The sequence below is a fragment of the Eimeria mitis genome, genomic scaffold (genome assembly GCF_000499745.2).
Source record: "Eimeria mitis Houghton genomic scaffold, Emh_scaff2023, whole genome shotgun sequence".
Lineage (NCBI taxonomy): Eukaryota > Apicomplexa > Conoidasida > Eucoccidiorida > Eimeriidae > Eimeria > Eimeria mitis.
The window spans coordinates 586-2,395 of record NW_013570346.1 but is presented as its reverse complement, the minus strand read 5'-3'; the positions used below and the strand labels follow the sequence as shown (position 1 = coordinate 2,395).

General features: G+C 58.9%; 1 protein-coding gene across 1 annotated transcript in view; it reads right to left on the bottom strand.

Moving 5' to 3' along the window:
* Positions 1–1,323, bottom strand: part of EMH_0047500 (AT hook motif-containing protein, putative) — a gene marked incomplete at both ends in the record, with an annotated part of 8,160 nt that extends 6,837 nt beyond the window's left edge. Inside the window, 2 exons of the mRNA XM_013496290.1 lie at positions 80–299; positions 435–1,323. Of these exons, the coding sequence (XP_013351744.1) occupies positions 80–299; positions 435–1,323 (1,109 nt within the window). The remainder of the gene's footprint in view (positions 1–79; positions 300–434) is intronic.
* Positions 1,324–1,810: the final 487 nt, after the last annotated feature.

The following is a 1,810-nucleotide window of genomic DNA, read 5'->3' as shown; positions in this document are numbered from 1 at the left end:
CTGCTGCTGCTGCTGCTGCTGCTGCTGCTGCTGCTGCTGCTGCTGCTGCTGCTGCTGCTGCAGTGTCTGTACAGCCCACTTCTCCACCCAGCTGCCGTCGTTTGCTTCTTTTTGCCCCCAACGCAGATTCCCGTTTTCGGCTGTCTCCAGCTGCTCGCGGTACCCTTCATGCTGTATATACACCGTGCTGCTGCTGCTGCTGCTGCTGTTGCTGCTGCTGCTGCTGCTGCTGCTGCTGCTGCTGCTGCTGAGGTGGAGTCGAGCTGGGGCGAGGTTGAAGGAAGTGCGCGGCGACAAACCTGCGAACACACAAACCCTAAACCCTAAACCCTAAACCCTCGAGGGTTTAGGGTTGTGTTGCAGTATCTAGAGGCGGAATAGGGCAATTAGGGTTTAGGGTTTAGGGTTTAGGATTAGGGTTTAGGGTTTGTTACCCTGGGGTTGGTGGTTTCTCGATACAGCCCCCGTGCGGGGGTGTACAGACAGCCGAAGTATGGGGGTGGGTTGCTGCTGCCGCAGCAGCAGACTGCTGCTTGCATGCGGGCTCACTTCTGTCTCTGTTCTGCTTCCTGCTGCTGGCTGCTGCAGCAGCAGGCCCCCTCGAACACCCACCCGTCTGCTGCTGCTGCTGCTGCTGCTTGGTGTGCTGCTGCTGCTGCTGCTGCTGCTGCTTGGTGTGCTGCTGCTGCTGCTGCTGCTGCTGCTTGGTGTTCTGCTGCTGCTGCTGCTGCTGCTGGTTGCTGCTGTTGTTGGGCTGTTTGTGCTGCTTGGTAGGCTATTGTAGTTGTCTCTCATGCGAGTCATGCTGCTGCTGCTGCTGCTGCTGCTGCTGCTGCTGCTGCTGGGTGTGTTTCTGCTGCTGCCGCTGTTGCTGGTGGGTGTGCTGCTGCTGCTGCTGCTGGTGGGTGTGATGCTGCTGCTGGTGGTAGTGGGCGTGCTGCTGCTGGTGGGCGTGCTGCTGTTGCTGCTGCTGCTGCTGCTGCTGCTGCACATATCTTTGCTGCCGCTACCGTTCCTGCTGACATTGTTGTTGATGCTGCTGCTGCTGCTGCTGCTGCTCTTGCTACTGCTGCTGCTGCTGCTGCTGCTGCTGGTAGCAGGGTAGCTGCTCTTTAGCTTCGTGCTGCTGCCGCTAGCGCTGGCTGCTCCGCCAGGGCCAGCAGACTTCATGGTGTTGGTGCTGCTGCTGCTGCTGTTGCTGCTGCTGCTGCTGCTGCTGCTGCTGCTGCTGCTGCTGCTGTCCAGTGGTAGCTTCAAGCGCAGCGTAGGCAGCGAAGACACAGCCGCCTCTTCTCCCCCTGGGAACGTTCGGGATCCCCCCATTGCTGCTGCTGCTGCTGCTGCTGCTGCTGCAGTTGCTGCTGACGAATTGGGTTTTGCTGCTGCAGTTGTTGCTGCAGACTCAATCTCGCCGCTGCTGCTGCTGCTGCTGCTGCTGCTGCTGCTGCTGCTGCTGCTGCTGCCGGGTGTTGAGAATTTCTCCGTTGGCTCTGCAGTGTCTGATATATTTGCTGCTCTAGTTGTCGCTGCAGTCGAGCAGCAGCAGCAGTTGCTGCTGCTGCTGCTGCTGCTATACTGCTGCTGCTGCTGCTGCTGCTGCTGCTGCTGCTGCTGCTCTCCCTGTGTGCACGGTCGATGGAGACTAGGGTCAGCAGCAGCTTCAGGTGTACATGCAGCTCAGCAATAAATAAAAAACATAATTAAAAAAAAATTCCATTTGCTGCTGCTGCTGTTGCTGCAGCAGCAGCAGCAGCAGCCGCTGCAGCAGCAGCTGTTGCTGCTGGTGTTGCAGCTGCAGCAGAGCAGCAGC